Source organism: Rhineura floridana, chromosome 3, assembly GCF_030035675.1.
Source record: "Rhineura floridana isolate rRhiFlo1 chromosome 3, rRhiFlo1.hap2, whole genome shotgun sequence".
In the NCBI taxonomy this organism is placed as follows: Eukaryota; Metazoa; Chordata; class Lepidosauria; order Squamata; family Rhineuridae; genus Rhineura; species Rhineura floridana.
The window spans coordinates 20,099,887-20,122,249 of record NC_084482.1 but is presented as its reverse complement, the minus strand read 5'-3'; the positions used below and the strand labels follow the sequence as shown (position 1 = coordinate 20,122,249).

Genomic DNA, 22,363 nt, shown 5'->3' with positions numbered 1-22,363 from the left:
GTGTGAGATTCATCGGTAGATAGCACTCCAGGTTTGGATGCACTGGACACAATACACACCCACACAGTAAAGGAATCTCGCCGCTAGAGGCGCTGCGCAGCCGCTACACTGTGCGCCTCGAGCTCCTGCCACGAGGGGGCCGCGTGCCGTTTCCTGGAGAATGGGAGACACGAAAAATGTAGCAATCGGGTTAGATATCCACCCAGGACGCCGCCTATTGGCCCGACGTTACGAACCAGCGAACGTCCACCCCAACGTCTCATTTGTTTTCCTCCGAGATGTACCAATGGCAGCCGCTTGGGCGCGGCCGCGCAACCAATGAAAAGTAAAAGATGTCACTCTGACTGACCCAATTGGAATTGAGGTGCGCAGATGGCGTCGTTGAAACCAAAGCGGGGCTGGGGCGGGACTTCGGGTTGCAAGAGCCAATGGGACGGTGGGGAGGAGATAAAGGGAGGGGCGGAGGCATTCGAGGGCAGAGACACGTACGGCTGAGGAAAGAACGGCAGTGGGTGTTGCAGCTGCGACAAGAGGATCCTCCGCGGGAGGTAAGAACCGCAATCGGTTGTCTCTAAGGCCTACTTCCGGTTCCGGCCCTTAAATCTGCGTGGTCTGTGAACCCTTCCTTTCTCTTTTTATGGGGTTTCCCCCCCCCCGAAGGCTCCGTCCCTTTTTCTGGATCTGCCCTTCCCCCTTCGGAATTTCCTCTCCGCCCCTTTGCGTCGGGCTCCCTAGGAAGGAACGAAAGGGGGGGGGAGAATTCTGTTCGCCTGGTTCTATCTAGCCGACTGGTCAATTTCCTTCGTGTGGGTGTTCTGAGAGCTGACGTCACAGGAATCCCCCAATCCCTGGCTCTCATCTCTTCCCCCACCTCCTCCAATAGCTTGGTGGGTCTGGTGGATTTTCTTCGATCGCTATGAGGAGTGGTAGTCTGCCTCTAGAAACTGGTTCCCAGATTCTCGGGCTCCATGGCCTCGGGTCTTCCCAGGTTCACCTGCCCGTGTTACAGCGTTGGATTTGTCATCTGTAGTCCTTGCAAAATTAATTATGTTTTGGTTAATATTAATAATAGCACTTATAAAGCGCGTAAAATGTTTTTAGGTTTGTTCACATCACTTATAAGACGGTGTCTGCCCGCCGTCTAATAGATGACGATACAAAGGGAGGAAACAGGTCCAGCTTCTTGAAGCCGCAGAGCAACGTAGATTAACAATAAGTGTTGCTTAATCGGGGACTGTTTCGTTTTGACGAGTCTGTCAGAGTCCTAAGATTCTTACGGGTTTTTTTCTCTCGCTTATCTCTGAGCAGGTCTTGCACGCAAGGGGTGATGGGAGGGGCATGTATGCTGCTTACTTTGCCAAAGGTAGCTTTGAAAAAGTAAAGGTAATGTTCTCAACTGTCCAAAACTATTTGGTGTGAATTGGGGTTAACCTTAGAATTGGCCTGTTTTGTCACTGTGCTGCTGCTGAGTGTCATAGGGAAGGCTGAGCATGTTACATTCTTTGTATGAGGGCATCAAAAGGACTGGAAGGTGGCCAGTAGAACATTCCTCTTTTGTGGTCACCATCTTGTACCACATAGGCTTCAGTCTGCTTTTGCTCCCAGAAAGCTCCAGACATGGAACCTGAACCCAGAGAGTCTAGGCCAGTAGAAAATGAGCAGGGAGGTGGATTGGACTGTTTTATTGTGAAATAATATTCCAGAAAATTTTCTGTTGGCAATTTTTTGGGGGGAGTTTTTTTCCCTTAAACATTAAAACTTTTAAATGTTATTCTCTGGAGCAGGGGTAGGGAACCTGTGGCCCCCCAGATGTTGTTGAATTGCAACTCCCATCATCCCCATCCAGCATGGCTAGTGGTTGTAGACAGAGCTTGGAAAAGCTACTTTTTTAAACTACAACTCCCATCAGCCCCAGCCAGCATGGCCACTGGATTGGGCTGATGGGAGTTGTAGTTCAAAAAAGTAACTTTTCCAGGCTCTGGTTGTAGATTATGCCAGTTGGAGTCCAACAACATCTGGAAGCCCACAGGTCCCCCCCCGCTCTGGAGCATTAGCATATATTAGCATGTATTAGGCAGGCCCTATATTGTACTCTGTTTTGGCCCTGAATGTATTCAGTACCAGAACTGAGTCCTGGATTATATGAAATATAATAACTTGCACAGATAACCTTTCAGTCCCCCCTGAGCACCAGCAGCTTGTCCCCACACACTTAAGATTAAGGAGCAGGACTTCTAGGCTAACAATGTGTATGTGTCCTAGGCAGGCTTGAACCACAGCACCTCTGTCTAGAAATTAGACACTGCAGCCAGGGATAATTTGCCCCTATACCTCTCACCCCGCCTCCACCCTACTGCAAGTTTGCATTGTTACTGAATCCTGTTCCCGTGGTTGTTAGAGATCAAAGGTATCCACACCCATTGACATGTTAGGTGATTTGCCTCTAAGCTCAATAGGCATATTGCGTTTTGTGTAAATGGCTGCAAGTTCTAGAACACGGTGTTGATGTAGTTCTTGAATTCCACTTGCTTAATGAGTTGTACACACCTGTCACTGGGCAAAAGTCTCTCCTGAGCTTGGGATAGTTGGAATAAGGCAGCCTGTTGCTTGAACAGAAGCCTGGCAAGATGCTTCACAGTAGAGAACTTCAAAGCTGATTGGCTGGCTGTCTGATGTCACAGTGCTCACGAGTTCATGATGTTATGGGTCATTATGTGTCATTGTGTTTCTCTTCTGTCATTTGGCTGTGAAGATCAGCCTGCCGTTATTTGGAGCTCTAAAGGGGAGTGTCTCCATCCATCCCTTTCCCCCCTCCCTTCTTTGACAACTAGTAAGTTCTCATATTGGGATACTGGTGAGTGGAATGTGGAGAGTCCCTTTGGAGCTGTCACTCTTAAGCCTAAGTGGTTAAAGGTTATACCTATGACTAAGTGTTATCTGGTTATTTATTGATAAGTGATCATGGGTTCTTTTTTTTTTTCTTCAGAAGCAGGTTGGTTATTTAACTTGGATTACATGAGGGCTGCCAAGTCACTGTTTGCTTTCTCTGCTGGGATTTCGTTTTCAATTGTTGTTCTATTTGGTTGTGCCAACATAGAATCAAATAACAACAAGGCCTGACTTTTGGATGCTAGTTTTCTCTTAAGGGCTTGATCCAGCATCAAGTATTCCACTGTCAATACACATGTGGAAGGAAATATAATTTTGTGGACACGGGCTGCTATGGATAGATCTGGGTTTTGACATGAAAGATGAAGACTCAGATCTCTTCCCTCCCACCAGCTCACTGGATGTTTTTCATCAGGCCATTCCTCAGTTTAATCTGAACCATGAGGATGAATGGCTTTGTTAAAGCACTTACCATAGAAATGATGGCTTGTTTCCCTGTGAACTCTGACACTATGCAAACTTCAGAAATCTGATGCTTGTGGTCATCTTGTGTATTTCACCTGAAGCTTTCTTGAATATTCAGACATGACCATTTGCCAGTATTTTTGCAGTTACAGTACTCCCCACCTCCAGTTGTACAGAGCAGAAATGGAGATGCTAGATATTGCTGAGCTGTATAAAGTGCGGGGTGGGGTGGGGGGAGATGAATTGTCAGCAACCAGACCAGGTAGGACTTTGGCCCTCTAGCCAGATATTGTGTGCTGTGACTGGCAGCAGCTCACTGGGGCCTCTCCCATCGCCTGCTGCTAGTTGAGCCTTTTAAGTGAAAATGCCAGGGTTTGAACCTGGCTGGGATTTCCTGCATTGTAAAGCATGTGGTCTTACCACAGACCTACATCCCCTCTCAAAAAGCAACTTCCCATCAGATACACCTGCCCTTCTGCTTTGATATGAGATAGGGTAAGCTTAAATAAGTTAAAGAGACCCTTTGTACTTAGCCAATATAATCAGACTGTTTTTTGATAAGTTGTCTTAAGCGTCACCTTATAGAACAACAATGCCCTTCAGTGTTTTGAGAGACTCATGGCTATCTAATGTCTGTGATCCAGTTCTATGACTTTTCTCTAATCGCTCTGTTGACTGTTGCCATATCATCCTAAGTACCTTCTATATCCTCCTACTACCTTCTATAAAAGAGAGACACTTGAGTGTGTATGGAGAGTGATTTACCAATGACCTGCAATGCCAAATGTTCTCCTTGGCTATTGCAGCAGCAGTGTTGCTTAGAACAATCTTAAACAGATCTAGACTTCTGGAAGGTCAGGAAGACTATTGTTTCTGTGTTCTTTCAGCAAGCCTTTTAAGTAGAGATCTTATCCCAGTCTCCGTCTGTGTTGGAATTGCTTTTTAAGATGTTTTTTTTAAAAAAGATTTGTTTATAGATGTTTTGTTTTAATATATTTTTAAAGGTGTTTTGTTTTAATATATTTTAATGTCTGTGTTTATGATGTTTTAGAGTGTTTAAGTGTTTTTGATCGCCACCCTGGGCTCCTACTGGGAGGAAGGGTGGGATATAAATTTAATAATAATAATAATGATAACAATGTCTTAAATGTTTCTAGAAATCTCATAGCCTAAGATCAAATACAAGGCCGGACTGTGGCACTCAGCTAGTCGACAACCATATTCATTTATGTTCTAAATTGAATATGCATCTGACTTATTTCTAACACCTATTAGAACTAGATGGGTTGCTTGCTGGAGGGTTATTATTATTATTGTTAGACAATGCTAAGTAGCAGGAAAAAAGTCAATTAGCTTAATGAATGGATAGGGGAATGTGTGGCTTCTGCCATTAAAATCTAGACAAATGTTGCCTAAAGCAACCTGATGTGTTTGAAGGGTTTTTAAGTTGCAAAGTTTGATGAGATATATTTTAAAAATATTTGTGGTCTTAATGCTACATTCTGTTTTACATACTATTAATTTTGTTTTATACTGGAAGCTTAAACAGTGCCCTTCATTTGTGCATGGAAGTAGACTCCAATCTGGAAAACTTAAGTTCAGTTCACTTCTAGGACCGATTCTAGGGGAAGAATCAAAGCTTAGTAACAAGAGGCCATGCTCTGTATGGAGAAGCTCCCAGTATCTCTCCAGGTTTATTATTAGTATTGCTGTTCGTTATAGAGGGGTTCCTGAAGTCCTGGAGAGGTGTTACCTGCTGGAGTAAATGGGATGGATCTAGATGGACGAACGGTCTGACTTGTTATAAGGCAGTTTCATATGTCATGGCCAGAGAGCTTGTAATGGAGATAGGAATCTGTTCCTGCTGTGTCTAAAAAAAACCTAGAGCAGCCAGCAAGGGTGGGCACCTTACAAATGCTTCTCAAAGCTCCCCAAAGGGCTATTGTTGGGAGAGTATTGCCTACTTCTAGCCACCCCTCAGTCTGGCATTTCTGCTTTACTGTCCATTTGCAGAGGCATCAGGACTTTAGTGAGAAGCTGGAAGATGTGCTAATTTCCCTTTCACTTTCCATGTCACCGCTTCAAGCTGTGAAACCTGTAAGATCGGGCACCTACAATAAGGCTTACTGGCCTCACAAAGCCGCTTCCTGCTGCTTGCCCCGTCCCCTTTTCATGGAAGAGGCAAGCCTATTCCTCACGTGTGTCAGCTTTCACTTAGCCTCATTGATCTGGGAGGAGTGGGTGGATGGCATATGACACTCTCCCAAGTTTCCTCCACCCCAGCGTGACGTATTTTGGTGCCCTGCTACTGACTTGCATTAGTTGACATGATCACTCTTGCTACCTGGATTACAGGTGGTCTTTCTTATTTTTTTTACTGGTGAGATTTCCCAAGTTGCTGTAAGGTGTTTCTGATGCCTCAAGATGCCTATCTTTCAGGGCCTTGAGAGTGTAATTTCCCCATCGGCATGTACAGACCTCTGAGAACTGATGACCTTTTAAAAGTAGAGAAATGGAAGAGGATGTATATAATCTCTTGAGGCAATGTGATCACCCTGCTTTCTTGAAACAGGGAGCCTTTAGCTTTTCTGCTGGCAGGATTTGACTCTCTCTGTTCCAGGCAATAGTTAATATGATCCTTGCTCAGCAGTGCCTCGAAATGGCATGAACTCTGGAGCTGGGATCTTGCATCCTGTTTTCCTAGGGATAGGAGCCAAGCTTTGCGCTCCCACACACACATAAATCCAATCTCCATCCTGCGAAGTTACCATGTAACCAGCTAACTTTACCCTGCACCTGGAGAGAAATTTGAATAATTTGGATCTCTCTGGAAGCAACAGGGGGCATTACAATTTTTCAAAAGCAATCTCAGTCCGGCTCTTGCAGATCACCATTCCAGGAATTCAGTTTAATGATTTCTATATCAAATGGGATGAGGGGAAGAAATGGTCTTAAATTCAGATGTTCCAGGCTGTTTGATACAAAAACAGTTAGATTATGGGTAGTCCAGCAAACAACAATTTCTACAAGTGAAAACACAAAGGGAAATATTTAATATCGTTTGGCCAGATTCATGGCTACTCCGAGGCAGTATGTGAGGTTCACAAAGAACCTTTGGATATTACGTCTTATGGCAGAGCAAACAAATTAATGTCATGTGTTTATCTTTGGGGTGGTTTGCAGTATTGACACTGTTAAAGAGTTCCAGAAATCACAGATTTCTCATTCCCAAATCCTAGAGAAAAAGGCCAACTGTCATCTGAATCACTCTAGAACATTTCATGCAGGGGTCATCAGTCATTATCAATAGCAGAGTCTTCTCAAAATGATGGATTTCCTTTGACATAATAGCTATGCTCCAAATTCTATGGAACTGCTCACATTGCGGGTTTAGAGGGGCAGAAGAATCTCCTTCAGAATAGACCAGTCCACCCTTACAGTTAATAGTAGGTGTGTAACTTGTTAGCTAGTTGGCCCTTATATGCTTTTACTCTTTTTACCTCACTGGTGGTGAACCGCAGGTGTCCCTGTCTGACACTTGGGATTCTCCCTAGGCCACACCCTCTTCCCAGGCCACACCCATCACTAGCCCTGCTCCACCCCCTCGTTGAGTCCTTTTGCTTGGGTGGAATGTGTTCTTGAACTGTACTAATGTGGCTTGCTTGCTTGGAGGAATGGAGGATGCCCTTCCTGCATGGTTGGAGGCAGTATGCTTCTGAATACCAGTTGCTGGAAACCACAGGAGGGGAGAGTACTGTTGTGTGCTGAGGTCCTGTTTGTGGGTTTCCCATGGGCATCTGGTTGGCCACTGTGAGAACAGGATGCTGGACTTTTGCCTCTAGTACTGGCTGCCACTGGCATTTGGCCTACAGGAGGTTTCTCATGAGGGAATATGGCCGGTGGACTGAAAAAGGTTCCCTCCCCCGATTTACCTAAAACAGGCATGGGAAACTTGTGGCCCTCCAAACTTTGCACTGCTCAGCCTCAACCAGTGTGGTCAGGGATGATGGGAATTGGAGTTGAGCAACATCTGGAGGGCCAGAGGTTCCCCATCCTTGACTCAAAGTACCTGAGTCGTGGAAGAACTAGCTTTCTCTGCAGGAGGGAAAATTCCTCTTGGTGCTCTGCTATCTTTACCACCAGGAGTGCCTCCATTGCTTGTCCTCAGAAAGTTAGCCTTGCACACAGCAGCAACGCAGATGAAGAGGTCTGCTATGAGCCCAACTGTATGCACGCACACATGTCCCTATATGCCCAGTCTCTCTTCAATTTCTGCTCTCCTTGGCTGTTGACGGCAGCTTCACCAAGGCCTGGGATTATCACTTAAGAACCGAACCAACTCGGGGAGTATGGTTTATGCAAGCTTCCGCTATTGACCACATGCACACATAATGCTAGGCCAAACTGTAGCTTAGCATGAATGCATGATTGTGCGGGTTCCCGGGGAGGAAATCGTAGCTGCTTTGGGCCTTCCTGGTTCTTTTAGCTCAGCATGGCAGCTAAGCTAAGGTTTGGCTTAGTATGTCATCCAAACCTGAGATCTGGGATTCTTGGCTACAGCTCATGGTTGAGGGGAGAACTTAAACACTAGGACTGGGGAGGAGCAAAGCAAGTGTGACCTCCTCTCCAGGAGCCTGCATGTTTGCTCAGTCATGATAATCCAGGCCATTATCATGTATAATGTAGTATGGAACATGCTTGAGTGGCGCAGAAAGGATCCTGTTCATTTGAGGGGGTGAAGATGGGCTACAAAATGGATCCCTTGAGATTTCTACCTGGAGTTGGGACTAACCAGCCCCAGCTAAACATAAGAGAGCCAGCGTGGCCTAGGACCAGGAAGATCAGAGTTCAAACCAATGTGCAAAGAAAGCTTGGGTAGCCTTGGAAGCTTCAAGGCATAACCAACCTCAGAGGTTACTGTGATAATAAAATGAGATGACCTCATGCACACCATCCTGAACTCCTTGGAGGGAACGATCAGATTCCTGTCTGGCATCTTCTATCTCAGCCAAAGGAGGAAGTGCTATCTTGTCACCCCATGGAGGAGGTGGAGAACTAAGCCTGTGTTGTTTGCATTTCCTTGATGCTAGCTTTCCTTGCCAGCCAATCCAGGCCTGCTTTGCAAGCTTGCCCCTAAACCTACTCCTCTGCCTATCAAAGGTAAGGAGGAGTTATTGCTGAACTGGTTCTAGGTAGATGATTGCAGTAATTGCTAGCTACGAGGCTACATCAGGTATGACGAGAATTTCTGGAGGGAAGCTGGGAATATCACACTTGTGATGCTCTCCTGAGTGGGTAAAATACCTGTACATGATGCAAAACACAACTCAGGGGAGGAGTCCCGCCTTTAGCAGGAGGGAGCAAGGCATTGCCTGCAGATTGCTCCCCTGCTATGGAGGCTACCTGGCTCTAACTCCTCCCCATCCCTGCCTGGGGAAGTCATTAGGAATGTTAATGCAAGTGCTTTCCAGCTGCTGAGTTGTGAAGCAAAGTTCCCCTGTGAGACAGATTTCCCCTAGGAGCCTGTAGTTAGCCTTGCAACAGCCTGCAATAATTGCACCATATGTACCAAGAGGGCTTAGGAGCCTGCGAAACGATTGCAGCCTCGCTAGATTGTCCACTCCAGGACGAAGGAGATTAGCTAGCAGGCAGCGTGTGAGGCTCTACTCGGCAAGTCCACAGTAAGGACCGCTCTTCTTTGTCCCTTTGCACAGTGGAGGACAAAGAACCATTTTACTGAACCTTTGTATTTGATTAGTCCCAAGTCTTATTTATATTGCTGGGTGACATCTCTCTTTCTCTCTCTCTGTTTCTCTTTCTCTCTCTCTCTGAATATTTGAAAGTTGGAGTTATTGGTTGAGATTTGGATAGAATCTGTCCTGAAGAGGATGAAATGAGGGCTACTATAAAATCAGTCTGTGTCCTGCCTGTAGGAGAAAGTAGCTGCATGGTTGCTTGGAGTAGGGAGGGTTTTTGGAAGCCTCTGCATTCCAGAAGTAGTTAACCGCTTCTTGCTTGACCCTTCGGGGTGTGTGTGTGTGACTTCTCCTTCTTGGCCCAGTAGGCTCAAAGTTAGACTTGAGGTTGTTGTAATGTGCTCCCTGATAGAAACCCTGTATCCTAGTTAATTCATGGAAGGTTAGGTTTCCTTGGAGTTCCTTCTACCCAGAGATTAGGAGCTCTGAGGAGTTGCTAGCATTCACTGAGTACCCCTAGTGACTGGGAAAGGGCGGTTTCCTTCTAGAACTGATCAGTGAGCTGTGTCATGTTACTGAATATGATTTGGGCAACCACTCAGGAGGAATTTGCGTTTTGTCTCTTAAAAGAGGTGGATGTCTCCACATTATCATGGAGCACATTGGCCATTCCTGGAAAAGAGCTGTCCCGTCTCTTCTTCCTCTGCCCCCTTCTGATGTGGCATCCTCCTCTTTTCTGCAGATTGTGTATTGTGACACCGAGAGAGTTGCGTCAGTCTACCAGCTACCAGAATGGATGTCTTCAACAGGAACATAAATTTTGACGCCCTCTTCAAATTCTCCCACATGTGAGTATACCCTTGGCCTGCATCTTACTTCTGGGTGCAGTTTTGTTGTCCTGGGGGGGGGTGTTTTTGGTGCATTGAAGCATGGAGGTTGTCCTGGGGTTGGCCCCTTACTGCAGATTGTGAGTGGGACTGCAGGACATGGGTTGTATTCAACTAAGTCCTGCTCAGAGTAGACCCATTGAAATTAATGAACCTAAGCTAGCCATGTCTATTAACTTCAGAGGGTCTACTCTGAGGAAGATTAGCACTGAATACCACTTATGGGCTGCAGAAACCAGAAATCGGGCTTTTCTGCTTCCCAGTGAGACTGTGGCCCCGAGGGCAAGACTGTATATATGTTGGATTTGAAAATCCCTCAACCAGGAAAAAGTTGTGCTCCAATCAAAACTAAATTCTGCAGTTTGTAGAAATTCAGCAAATGTGTGTTTCTTAACTTGCATGCTTGCATAATCTATTATCAGTTATGGGAGGGGCAAAGGATTACAGCAAGACGCTGAAGATCTTGCACCTTGAAATTATGCTCAGCCAATTTCCCCTCTCCCCTTCACAAGCTTTTGGGACTACTACAAAGATTGTTCCCCACTCTCTAGATCTTGATTTTTTTTAAAAAAATCTAATGTTGAGTATAAACTGATCTTTTAAAATGAAAGCTGAGATTCTCGGGATTCACAGTTTGGGGTTGGTTATCAAATTCTGTGCAGGTATTCCTGCCATACATCCCCTCATAAGAGTCCATGATGCAGAGCTGGACATTTCCACGCTTTAGTGGCAGCACCCCACTTCTTAGGATCATACACCTGCATCAGACTCGTCAGGGCTTTTTCTAGTCTTGCCAAGACCTCCAGCTTCTATGTCTTAGCCAGGGTGAGGATATCTGATCCCATCTCTGTGGGGAAAGTGATGTCCCAGCCCCAGGGGCTCTGAAGCTAGGGATTCCTGGCGAAGGTGCTTGGAAAAGTGTGTTCTTTAAGGCAGGGGTGGAGAATTGTCACCCTGAAGGGGTGAATATGCATGGGGGGGATGAGTAGCCATGCCCATTGCAGGCATGTGGCCCCCAGAGCATTGGCCAAGAGGGCCATCCCTGCTCTTCCGGGAGCCTATGTCAGATCCAGTACGATTTGCTCTGCGTAGTTTGCAAAGGGCCTGTTTGCTGGCAGATGGCCAGCCATGTAGCAGCTGCCCTTCTGGATGCTTTGAGAAGTCACAGCACTGACTTGGTTTCTTCCTTTGGTCCCCTGCAGCTCCACGTCAACCCAGCAGCACCTGAAGAAGGTCTATGCTAGCTTTGCACTGTGCATGATCCTGGCAGCGGCTGGTGCCTACATCAATGTGGTAACTGAGATGGTGCAGGTAAGAGCACTCTGGCATTCTCTCTGCTGTTGATGCATGAGCTTTAAGGTCACCTTGGCTTTGGGAGGCTAGTGCTGGTGGAATAGTTGCAGTGTGTGGGACCCAGCCACAGCCTGCAGAAATGAGCAGCTCAGGATCCTGTTGGGTGTGGCCTTCTGGGCCACTTCCTGAGAGGAGGCTGTGTGCTCTCTCTGTCTCCCCCAGAGCAATCCATTGTGTGTTTTCTTAGAAGTCCATCCCACAATGCTAATTCATTTGTTAGGGCTTACTCCCAAATAAGTGTGTTCAGGGCTGCAGCCCAAACAGAGGTAACTGGGTGCCATTTGAAAAGCAGGATTTTTGTTGTGATGGAGCCCAACAGCCTATTGACAGAGCCACTACAAGACAGTAGTGCATGAAACTCCAGTTAATTTAGTGTGTTTTTAAATTATTGCCGCCCTGGGCTTTTTCTAGGAGGAAGGGTGAGATATAAACGTAATAAATAAATGGGAATAGCATTTTAAAAATTAGTCTCGTCTTATCGTCTTGGTGCCTTACGCTCCTTAGCTAGAGCACTGGGAAGTGAAAGATTCGCCTCCAGTGGAGCAGTTGGGTAGGATCCTGCATCCAGGTGTTTCCTTAAGTCTGCGAAGAAAAGGGATGGGTGATAGGAGAGAGAGACTAGAAAGTAAAAGGAAACGTGAGAGAGCTGAAAATCCAGCCAAGGGGCCTTGAGTATCCCTGAGCAGGTCAGGTTTATCTGTGGCCTTGTCTGAGGATCATTAGATGCAGCGACCTAGGCTCTGTGGCTGAGATTCTGCCAGCTCCCTTCTTGAGCAGTGCCTTTTCCCCACCTCTGCCCTGGGCGCAGCCTGCACTAACCTAAGCCATTCCCACTCTGTCTTGCAGTTTGGACTGCTGACTGGCCTGGGAGCACTTGGCCTTATGATCTGGCTGATGGCTACGCCCCACAGCCAAGAAACAGAACAGAAGCGGCTGAGCATGCTGGCAGGTTTTGCCTTCCTCACTGGTATGTGCTGTTGGATGAGCGTGTGTGTGTGTGTAGTCGGCTGCAGATAAATCTGACTGTTACTGTACAGCCACAAGAGTGGCTGTACACTGTAGTCAGCATGGAGTTTTCACATTCCACAATGTTAAATTGAAAATACCCCCATGCCATTCTGAGGCTTCCCATAAGCTCATTTCAAAACAAACCTTACAAAACCTGTACTCCTGAACTCAGAAATGCTTGCTTAACAATCATCTAAACTTTCATGGTGATACACAAAACACTTAGAGAGAATCAAGAGTTCAAAGTGTAAAAAAGAAGGAAAAACCAGACCCGTTTTGGACTTTTTTCTGTCAGAGTTCTCATAATTCCTTGAAATTAATTTAAAATCAGCCATGTTCACAGAGTACCTGTAATCCTATTACTGACCTTGCCCCTACTCTGACCTTCATCTTCTGCAGTTTAAAAGTTAAAAAAAATGCCTGGCTGATTTTTAATTAATTTAAGAACTTTTGGCTTGAACTCAATGATAATGTCAGGCATGCTCAGTAAGAACCAACTGTCAGTATTCTAAAAGCCAGACTCACAGCTGCTGGGCTTGGCTAATTGGGGCTACACCCACACCAGACTTTGATTTCACTTGAGACAGTCATGGCTTCCCCCAGAGAATCCTGGGAAGTGTAGTTTGTGAAGGGTGCTGAGAGGAGACTCCTATTCCCCTGAGAGAGCTCCAGTGGCCAGAGTGGTTTAACAGTCAGCTGCTCTGATTGAAGGTCTGTGAGGGGAACAGGGTGTCTCCTAGCAACTCTCAGCACCCTTCACTAACTACACTTCCCAGGATTCTTTGGGAGAAGCCATGACTGTCCAAAGTGAAATAAAGGCCTGATGTGGATGTGGCCAGGGACAGCTTTGTTTTAAATTTGGGTGGGAGGCTACAGGTGCCTGGTGTAGAATAAAAAGGTGGGGGAAACCCTGAAAAGCAATGATACTGGAGCTTTCCCTCTGCCCAGTGCCCACCCACCCAATCTCCTCACTTCCCCTTCCTGCCCTCCTCTTCCCCCTTGCCCCTCCCCCAGGTCAGTTTCACCTATCCAAAGCATGATTGCACAGGAGTAAATCCCACTGAACTAAAAAATCATGCAAATGATCAAACCTGCCCTCCCCATCCTCCTCCTCCTTCCCCTCCCCTCCCTCCTCTCCCATGGTCAGTTTTACCTATCCTAGGACTATGACCTGGGAGACCAGGGTTCGATTCTCCACATAGCCATGAAGCTCACTGGGTGACCTTTGGCCAGTCACTGCCTCTCAGCCTCAGAGGGAGGCAATGGTAAACCCCCTCTGAATACCGCTTACCATGAAAACCCTATTCATAGGGTCGCCATAAGTCAGAATCGACTTGAAGGCAGTCCACTTCATTTTCAAGTATGATTGCACAGGAGTAAATCCCATTGAACTCAATAAGTATGCAAACGATCAAACCTGCCCTCCCCTTCTCCCATCACCTCCCTTTTGCCCTTCCCTCCCCCTTCGTTCACCCCTCCCCCCTTCCCTTCCAATCCCCTCCTTCCCCCTCCCACTCCTTCTGCTCCCCTCTTCCCCTTCTTCCTTCCCTCTACTCTCCCCTCCCCCTCCTCCTCCCTCAGGGTCAATTTTACCTATCCTAGCCATGATTGCACAGAAGTAAATCCATTGAACTCAATAAGCATGCAAATGATCAGACCTGCTTTCTCCCTCCTTCCCCTCTTCTCTCCCTTCCTCCTCCTTCCACTCCTCCCCTCATCTTTCTTCCTTCTTCCCTGCCCACTCCAGGTCTTCCTCTCCATGGTCAGTTTTACCTATCCTAAGCATGATTGCAGGGGGGTAAATCCCACTGAACTCAACAAGCATGCAAATGATCAATCCATTCTCAGCAAACTTGCACAGGATCCCATTTCTTACCTCCCAGATTAAAAAGCAAATTCACTAATAGGCAAAAACCTTGCAGTTTAAGAACGTACCTATAGCCATCAGATATTTCTATCAAACTTTGAAAAGCAGAGAAATTGGGCAGCTCTAGTGAATGCCCCAGGGGAGCAGGAGACCTGACCTCCTCTCTGAAATATTGTACTGCTGTTCAAATTTGTAAAAAATGCAAACACAATTTGGGTTGGTCTTTCACAGTCCAATCCACTTCCTGTGTAGCTTGGAAGAATTTGGTAACATGTGCCTCTGAGAGTATGATGAGTGGTGGCAACACGTGCAGTCAGCCCAAATAACAGAAACAAGACATGTGCTGTGCTGATCTTGTTTTAGCAGGGATGAAGCAACTATATTAAAACAGTTGATATCATTCAGGTAGTCACAATAGAATATCTCAGAGAGGAGGTCAGGTCTCCTGCTCCCCTGGTGCATTCACTATAGCTGCTCAATTTCCCTGCTTTTTAAAGTTTGATAGAAATATCTGTTGGCTATAGGTACATTCTTAAACTGCACGGATGTTTGCCTATTAGTGAATTAATTATTAGATCTCTCACCCACCTTTCACTGTAAAGTTCCAGGGCAGGTTACAATGCTGTAAAAATACAGCAGTTGTACCAAATACAATATTGAGATTGGTTAAATCTGTTTAAAAAGTTTATAATTTGCAAGGATGGGTCTGCTGCAAGTGAAATATACCATAGATATCTTGATGCATCCAAGCCCTCCTGGCAAAGGCTCAGGCTGTTGGCCCTGGCTGTATGGCTTTGTCACTCACATGTGCACACCACAGGGGAGTGGCTCTCACATGACATGGGTCAGTGTATATGAAAGAGAGAGGCCAAAGTAATCCAGTCAACTAGAACAGCCCCAGAGTGGTTGTGACCAAATGATTAACTTGTTTGAAGATGATTAGGGCCCCTATTTTCTGAATGCTGAGACTTTCAAAGCCGCTTCTGTATGGCATTTTTGTACATGGGCTTCAGTTTGGGGGTGGGGGAAATGGACATCCCTTGTATTGATTATAAAAGATTCACACACATATAAACCATTGTGGCTTTCTTCCAAATATGTGGGAAGTAGTCAACAGGAAAGAAGCCTCCAATCCCCACAGGGGCACACAGGAGTGAATAACTCCTGTCTCTTGGCTGAGTTTGTATCCCTTTCTTCTTCCAGGAGTCAACCTAGGACCTCTGCTGAAAATGTGCATTCACATCAACTCCAGGTAAGAGGGAAACAGTATTCATCTGCCCTGTTCCCTCACCACACAACTACATGCCTTGCAAGTGTCCAGTTCATATGAACTGATGGACCAAACTCCCTGCCCACTGATACCAGGGGCCACTCCCATGGGTTCCCCCCCCCCCGGAAACTGGCCAATTCCTTCTGAATTTGAAATTTAACCATCACTAGAAACCAAACATTTGAAAATGAAGAAATTTCCCTATACCTTTATTATATTTTCTATTTGTAACACCATATTTTCAATATGGATTGTGATTCCAAATGTCAGGCCTTCCCATCTAAGCTGCCTCCTTCCATACCACCTCTTGCCAAAATCATGCCTACCAAGAGAGCTTCTCTTCTCCCCCCCCCCATACTGCTAATCAAAATATCATTTCTCTACAAAAGAGCATTAGCTTCAAAGACCTGAATATGGCTGATTGATTTCTATGGAGCACCTTATTAAGATCCCCAGGCCTTAGGTTTGGAACCCCTGATGCAAGCATCCAATGCCTTTTTCTGTCCCTGTAGCATCATCCCAACTGCTTTCCTGGGCACAGCTGTGATCTTCAGCTGCTTCTCCCTGAGTGCCCTTTATGCCAAGCGCCGTGCCTATCTCTACCTAGGAGGTAAGGACTGCAAATTGGCATCATCTCCCCCCCCCCAAGAACCCTTGCAGTGACCTTGCAATGTCCACCATGGATCTGCTTGCCTTTTGCAGGTGTCCTCTTCTCCGGCCTGTTCCTGATGCTGTTCTTCTCCCTGATCAACATTTTCCTGGGCTCAGCTTGGCTCTTCACAGTGAGTAATTTGACATCCTTGGTATCTGTTGGGTCACAGGAAGTCTGCAAGCCTGGCTGCTTGAGCTCCAGCCTCCTCCTGGGTGCCATTGACAGCAGCAGGATCTCACTCCAGCAGAACTGCCTTTTTCAGCATGGAGTGGTGGCAAGCCTGCCCCAGAATAATCCACTGTAGCGACTGTCAAGAGGTGCTCAGCTTTCCCTTTGTTTTGGCTTTACAGTAATGAAGACTGGGTTGTGTGTATTCTGCACTTTATTGTAAAACAACTGCACTAGAGTAGCCTAAATTCCATGATTTGTATAAATTACAGAAATGTGCATGTCTTCTTACCTTGCCAAATCCTGCTTTTGGAGGCAAGGAGCTGTACAGGATCTTAAAGCTACCCTCTGACCAGCAGAAATCCTTACTCTGCCAATATCTGGCGAGATCTCAGAAGCTAGAGTAGTTGCAATGTCAGCTTTCAAGTATATGTCTGCAACCATGAGGACCAGAAAGTTCTTTTTTAAATAAATACACACGTACAAATTCTAAATGTACTCTGAGATTCTTGGGATGCTGAATTTTGTTTTCAGCTTTTCCTCATAGTGCCATGATTGTTCAGGAAACACAGCCCCGAATAACTTAGAGCTAAAGCAGTTTGATTTCTGGAGTTCATAACACCTGTCCTGGGGAGGCGGGAGGGCCGATTTGAGTGATCAGGTATAGGTGCCGTTGGGCTAATGCACATACTTCTTCCTCCAGGCTAACCTCTACATTGGGCTGATGGTGATGTGTGGTTTTGTGCTATTTGACACCCAGCTCATCATTGAGAAGGCCGAGAATGGAGATAAGGACTACATCTGGTGAGTATGTGGGTTGTGGAAACGGCGATGGCTGGCTGCCCAGTCTAGGCATCTGGGCAGTGGAAGATGCGATGGACTGGAGAGAGTGAAGAGTTGAGTGATGGAGGATAAAAGATCTAGGAGTGGAGAGAATGGGATGGAGAGAGACAGAACAGTAGCCTTTTTTTTAGTGTTGGGTGCAATAAGAAGAAGCGAAAGAGCTTTGCTATTGGTAGCCACGGAGCTGGTCAAAAGGGAATGGGCTTGAATTCTAGGAAGAGAGGCTTAAAATATTTCCTAGCTAAATGAACCTGCATTAAGCAGGGGAGCAGTGTCTCAAAAGGGGAAGCCTGAGGGTGGTGGGGTCTATAGCACTAGAAGCCTATATAGGCATTGCTGTTTATAAGCAGTAGAACTGATTTGGCAAGGATGATTTGACTTCTGGCTTAACTCTTCAGCCCTTTCTTTCTTCCCGCCTGCCAGGCATTGTGTGGATCTCTTCCTGGATTTTGTCAACATTTTCCGGGAGCTTATGGTCATCTTGGGCATGAGTGAGGTGAGTCTTCACTCATGGTGGCTGGGATTTCTGTGAGTTGTGACCATTTGGAATGAACTTTGCTGCTGTGGGACCAATGAATGGCTCTAACTAAACAGCCTTGGAGGTAATGGTCAGCTGATCCAAAGAGCTGCAGATGGGAGCACCTGCTGCCCTTCCCTATACCATGGTGAAGATAGGCAAAGCTGCTTTGTCAAGATCCAGGCAGGAAGATGACTTGGGTGAAACTTCTAGTTCAGCATCCTGCCAAGAACTTGCCAGGTTCTCTTTGAACTTGCCATCATCACTTGTTTATAGATCTCTGAATAGGCCCTAGATCGGGGTGGGCTAGATGAGGTCTGCCAGACCATTAAGCGCTGGGTTTGGTGTCTCAGGTGTAGTTCCTGCACACGAGAGCAAATGTTTGATGGAAACATTGACCATCATCGCTGCTGGCATGTGGCCCTTGAAGGGTTGGTCAACTTTGAATGTGGCCCTTGGCTGAAAACGTTTAGAAACAGAGACTTGAAGATTAACAGCGCAAACCTTGGCATGTCTTAGAAGCAAGTCTCATTTGAGTTCAGTGGGGCTTACTCCCAGGTAAATGAGCAGGTATAAGACTGCAGTTTAAGAGGCTCAAACTCGATATGAAACAGTGGAGGAAGCCAGTAAAGGTATAGAACTATGATTAAAAGTATGAAGAGTGAAATTAAGCAAGCAGAGAAGAGTTGAGAATGCACAATCTGTTCCTGGTTCAATGACTCAGAATATGGCAAGTGTATGCAGCCCCTTTGCCGCTGCTGCTTCATGAGTTGCAAAACAAATGGGGAAGCTTATGTCAACTGTAGCTTACTGTTAGGACTGCAGGCCTTGGTTCATGGCTTCGAAACCAAGCCATGGTTTAAAGCTGACTTCCAGATCCTGGCTTGTTTTGAAGGCTTCAGCCATCATTTCCAGTTTGCGTGCAACAGGAAGGTGTGGTTGACTGTGTAGCTCCTGGCTTGTTCTGCCGCTTGTGTGCAGGAAGGAGTAAAGTGGGAACAAAGGGCCTGCGTGCAAGGACTCGCAGATTGTACAGATGTTATAGGGTTAAACTGAAGAGCTAGGAAGATGGACAGACTCACAGTTGCTACAAAATAGAATCCACATCTGAATGTGAGATTTTGTGGTGCGTAAATAAAGGTTGGATTTTGATACATGTTAGAAAATCTACAGATCAAAGGAGAAACACAGGGTGAAAAAGAATCAAAGAACACCTAAGATCTTTCTTTTTAAAAAACCAAGTCTCTATTGAAAAGAAGATTATTTGATCTCCAATGAACAAGAAAATTATCAGACACCTAGACCAGGCATGTGAACAGCCACCCATTTCCTCCCCTGTGGAGGTAATAAGATGCATCACCGGATGACCAGGCAAGGAAAGTTTATACATATCAGTCACACCACCGCCCACTCAGTCACACATTCTGTTTGAGCGACATGTAAGGATTACAGACAGGCTAATAACATATACTATGGGCTAGTATATTTTATCTCAGAGCCTTAATTGCAAGATTGACCTAGAATTATTAGTTTCCTGTTAATCAAGGATGAAATACTTGCTGGCCACACTTCATCTCCTGAGCATTCCCAAGGTCACACACTGAACGACTGTGCCAAAGGGACTGCGAAGGGCAATAGATGGGAACTCCCAGGGCAAAAGAGACAGTGATTCCCAGTCCATCACAAGATGCTTTTTGGTGGGTCCCCTTTATCAGACAGTTGAAATGGGTGCAAGAAGTTCAGCATGTCTTCAATCCAAGCAGTTGGGAAATTACTCTCCACCATGAGCGGCCACTTTGCAGGGTGGGCCTGGATCCTCACCAGTGGTGGCTGATGCCCGTTGGGATGTGTAGAAAGAAGGCAAGGAGAGCAAGAGTACATGAAGCCATATCCAGTGGCAGGCAGAACCACCCCCTGACCGGTTGTGAGTTAGAGGGCAGGGTGGGCAGACTGAAATTGGTGAGGCAGTGTCCAGTTTGCCCTAACAGACCAGCCTCCATTGATCATGACAGCAGGGTTCTGCCCCAGAACTATTAGCGTTGTTTTGTGCCCAGGAACCAGGGCACTGATCTCATATTGTCTTGTCTCTCTTTCAGAGCAAGAAGAAGAAAGAGAAGTGAAGGAACACCAGATGCCTGTCTGGGGCCTCCTTTTTCTTGCCCTTCCCCCGTTTTGCCTCTTTCTCTTGCTTCCATCCAGTCTGACCTGCATTAAAGGTGTCCCCGTTTGTTCTGTGTGAATGAGAAGCATCTGTGACACTTTCATACTTTGTGGAAATGGGGTTGTTTTTTTCTCTCTTGGGTTTTTGAGCCTTTTGAAAAAGCTAACTTGGGTGATCCTAATTGATGCTGGAGTCAGGCTGTGCTCCACTTCTGTACATAACGTTAATGTACACGCACACTTTTTTCCCCATCAGGCCCTACTGTTATTCCGGCCTTGGATATTGGCAGTGATCCCACAGGGTTTTTTTTACTGGGTAGATTAAGTCTCTCCTCCCTCCCCTCGTCACTCTCTCCCCCTTCTTCTACCATAATTAGAGCACACCTTGATGCTCTGGGAGTGTTTCTGCTGTCAGTAAAACTCTTTAATTATTGTGGCAGCACTTGCCTGAAAACAAACCAAGCTGGTCTACAGAGCTGTTCAAGCAGATTGGGCATTGCACAACTTGCTTCCTGCAAGGTGGTGCAGGATACACGACAAAGTGTAGCTCTCCTTTGTTGGCTCCACCTCCTTCACCCCTCTTCCTGGGAGGACTAGTGCTTGCTTAACTGATCCTGCATCTTCTCTCGCTCCCCACCCCTTTCAGTTGTGCTGCTGGGTAGCAAAAACTAGCTATTGTGCAAGTGAAATTCAAGTCTGGCACCCCCATCTTCTTGTTTTTTAGCAACTGCCGTAAGCAGTCTTTTTGAGCTGGGTATCAATCCAGTCTGGTTCGCTCTTGATTTCAATTGCATTCTTTTTTTTTTACCTCAGCATGCCAAAGTGCTTGGATTTTGCTGAACAGGAAAAGCCCCAGCACTCTAGTTTGCTACCACAGTTAGGGGAACTGGGCAGCCAAGGTCAGTGAGGGCTTGCCTGGTGCGTGAGCTCTGCCCAAGAAAGGGTTGGGGGGTCAAGTATGGGGAGCTCCCTCTTCCCTGTGAGCACCCAGAGGCACAAGGCCCTGCATGTCACAAGTTCTGGAGGAGCCACAATTGACTGCTATGCAATGATGGGGTGGGGTGCGGTGGGTGGGAGGAGGTCTACTCTGCAATCCTGCTACCCCTGCATATGGGGACAAGGTGGAATCTGTACACTCAACATTAAAACTTCCAAACCCATTAAGGATTCTTTTTAAAACCTTCCCCTGCCGCAAATTAGATATTTATCTTGCCAGGCTCCAACTCGGCTTGCTTTGGATATTCTGCTCCCTCCCCTTTCCTCACCACTTTCCCCTCCCCCTTTTTTCTGGAACCAGTGCCAAGAACTAAACTTCAACAGATCTACTTTATAGAGACCTTGTCTAACAGGTTTTAATATAGTAATGACTAAACTCTGTCACTCATTGGATGTCCAGCTCTAGGTGCATTCTTTAGACTCCTACTGTGAAGAGACAGGGTTTTTAAATAAAAAAGGTGTTTTGATTCAACTATGAAATTTACATTGTCTTGCTTTCTACGGGAAAATATTAAAATAAAAATCCTAAAACTAAGCTGTACCTTCTCCTTTCTCATTGTGCATTTGAGGGTTGCCCTAATTTGGTTTTCAGTGCTTCATGAATTATGGCAGCAGCTTTCAAACTTCTTCAAGAAACCTTCAGCCTTCTCTTATGTTGTCTTGTCTGCCATGGAATGCTTATGCAGTGTACATGGCTGGGCAAGATTAGAAGTGTAGGGTCAGCAGGAAGTCTGTCTGCTATTACTACCTTTGAGGAACACCTTATGTAAGTGGTCCAGGGATCCATAGGCCTCCCCATGTACAATTTAGCATCATTTAGCACCTCCAAATTAGATTACTGCAATGCACTCTACGTGGGGCTGCCTTTGAAGACAGTTCAGAAACTGCAGCTTGTGCAAAATGCAGCGGCCAGATTGGTAACAGGGACCAGGCAGTTCGAACATATAAAACCGATTCTGGCCCGCTTGTATTGGCTGCCTATATGCTTCCGAGCCCGATTCAAGGTGCTGGTTTTAATCCATAAAGCTTTACACGGCAACGTGTAGCCTCCCACCCAAATTTAAACCAAAGCTGTCACTGGCCACATGCACACCAGACCTTTATTTCACTTTAGATAGTCATGTGTTTTCCCAAATAATCCTGGTAAGTGTAGTTTGTGAAGGGTGCTGAGAGTTGCTAGGAGATGCCCTGCTCCCCTCACAGAGATACGATCCCCAGAAGAGTGGCTGATTGTTAAACCCCTCTGGCCACTGAAGCTCTGTCGGGAATAGAAGTCAGCTAGGTACCCTTCACAAACTACACTTTGCAGGATACTTTGGGGGAAGTTATGACTGTTTAAAGTGAAATAAAGGTCTGGTGTGGGTGTGGCCCCGATTAGCCAAGCCCAGCAGCCGTGAGTCTGGCTTTTAGAATACTGCCAGTTGGTTCTTACTGAGCATGCCCAAGCTTGTCATTGACTTCAATGTTAAATGTCTTAATTAAAAATAGCCAGCCATTTAAAAAACTTTTGAACTGCAGAAGATGAAGGTCAGAATACGAGGCAAGGTCAGTAATAGGATTACAGGTACTCTGTAAACATGGCTGATTTTTTA

At 46.1% G+C, this 22,363-nt stretch overlaps 1 protein-coding gene across 2 annotated transcripts; it reads left to right on the top strand.

Annotated features, from left to right (window-relative positions):
• The first annotated feature begins 440 nt into the window (after positions 1-440).
• TMBIM6 (transmembrane BAX inhibitor motif containing 6) lies at positions 441-21,306 on the top strand. 2 transcript variants are annotated; one of them, XM_061614852.1, is made up of 10 exons: positions 441-548; positions 9,793-9,898; positions 11,140-11,248; positions 12,137-12,257; positions 15,369-15,417; positions 15,948-16,045; positions 16,138-16,217; positions 16,959-17,059; positions 17,522-17,594; positions 19,712-21,306. In XM_061614852.1, the coding sequence occupies exons 2-10, from the start codon at positions 9,843-9,845 to the stop codon at positions 19,733-19,735; spliced, it is 711 nt and encodes a 236-aa protein (XP_061470836.1). In that variant the 5' UTR covers positions 441-548; positions 9,793-9,842; the 3' UTR covers positions 19,736-21,306. The 2 variants fall into 2 exon arrangements, with proteins under 2 accessions (XP_061470836.1, XP_061470837.1); XM_061614853.1 differs by having other exon boundaries at positions 17,497-17,594.
• The last annotated feature ends 1,057 nt before the right edge of the window (positions 21,307-22,363 follow it).

Coding starts and splice junctions, on each gene's coding strand:
- TMBIM6 (XM_061614852.1), top strand. CDS start 9,843: ATGGATGTCTTCAACAGGAACATAAATTTTGACGCCCTCTTCAAATTC. Junction 9,899..11,139: donor CTCTTCAAATTCTCCCACAT/GTGAGTATACCC, acceptor GGTCCCCTGCAG/CTCCACGTCAACCCAGCAGC. Junction 17,060..17,521: donor GGAGATAAGGACTACATCTG/GTGAGTATGTGG, acceptor CCCGCCTGCCAG/GCATTGTGTGGATCTCTTCC.